The sequence below is a fragment of the Castor canadensis genome, chromosome 6 (assembly GCF_047511655.1).
Source record: "Castor canadensis chromosome 6, mCasCan1.hap1v2, whole genome shotgun sequence".
NCBI lineage: Eukaryota > Metazoa > Chordata > Mammalia > Rodentia > Castoridae > Castor > Castor canadensis.
In genome coordinates, this window is record NC_133391.1 from 6,509,484 (window position 1) to 6,510,942 (window position 1,459).

Consider the following 1,459-nt stretch of genomic DNA (forward strand, 5'->3'; position numbering starts at 1 on the left):
ACCGATCCATATTGCTGTCATTTTTAATGTAACTGGCCTTTATATGTCTTCTTCAAATGGTGTTTTAACTTATTACCTAATTCTCTAAAGACTTATTGAAATGTACTCAATCACACTTGGATGCCAGAGACCAAGGTAGAATAGTGAAGTTTTATGATAACCATTTCATTCACATACTAAACAAAGAGAATCAAGGATGTGGATTCTGAAAAAGTCTTAGAGGCTTACCAAGATCAGTTTAGGAGCTTGTGCTAGTCCACTCTGTATTTAGAGGAACTATTACAGCAGTCATTGAGTGATTATATCTCTCCTCAGCACCCTCCTCAGAGCCTTAGCTACATCCTTATTCCGGAGAGTATAAATCAGAGGATTCAGTGTGGGAGTGATGACGCTATAGAACACAGAACCAACTTTGTCTTGCAGTGGAGTGCGCTGGGATCTGGGCCTCAAATAAGAGAAGACGGCAGCACCGAAAAAGAGGGAAACCACAATAAAGTGAGAGCTACAAGTGCCAAAGGCATTTCTCTTACTCCCAGCAGAACGCATCTGAATGACACTGTGCATAATGAATCCATAAGATGTAGACACCAGGATGATGGGGAGGAGAATAACTGTGAAGGTGCTGATGTACACTGTGGTCTCATAAACAGTGATGTCATCACATACCAACTTCACCACAGCTGGAAACTCACAGTAGAAGTGGTGGATTATCCAAGTATCGCAGAATGGGAAATGCATCAAGATCATCGTGTGAATTAGGGAGTTCAAGGATCCACCCAACCATGATGTGACAGCCATCATCAGTACTACCCTTCTGCTCATGAGCATAGTATAGCGTAGTGGATGACAGATGGCAACATAGCGGTCATAAGACATGAGAACTAGGATAAGACTCTCAGCACTGCTCAGAGACAGATAGAGAAAATGCTGAGTTGCACAGCCAACAAAAGAAATGGACTTCTTCCCAGAGAGGTAGTTGGCAGCCATCTTGGGGATGGTTGTGGAGACGTGCATCAGATCCATGAGGGAAAGCTGGCTGAGCAGGAAGTACATTGGTGTATGAAGCTGGGGATCAGAGCAGATGAGGAGAATAGTGAGGGTGTTACCATTCACTGCAATAAGGAAGACCACCATGACCAAGAGGAAAAGGAAAAGGTGGGTGAGGGAGTCATCAAAGAGACCTTCGAGGATGAAGTCAGCCAGAAGGGTCTGATTTCTGTGGCACATGTTCTCTTTCTCAGTTCCTGAAGAAACAGAGTGGAGATGAAGGTTGATTCTGGAAATAACCAGGTCCATCATAGCTCACAATAAGCACTGTTTGACTAATACAGAATTCATAATGTCTTATTTTGTTTACTACTTGTAATCATTCAATGTACACAGTTATTGATGTACCTTAAAAAATAAGAATCTTAAGTCTGCTTTCACAAACAAGGTCACTCTGTAACTGTAGAATGTC

At 42.3% G+C, this 1,459-nt stretch overlaps 1 protein-coding gene across 1 annotated transcript; it reads right to left on the reverse strand.

The window, feature by feature from the left end:
* Positions 1 to 288: 288 nt before the first annotated feature.
* LOC141423843 (olfactory receptor 2AE1-like) lies at positions 289 to 1,227 on the reverse strand. Its single transcript, XM_074075299.1, has one exon. The coding sequence runs from the start codon at positions 1,225 to 1,227 to the stop codon at positions 289 to 291; it is 939 nt and encodes a 312-aa protein (XP_073931400.1).
* Between the last annotated feature and the right edge of the window lie 232 nt (positions 1,228 to 1,459).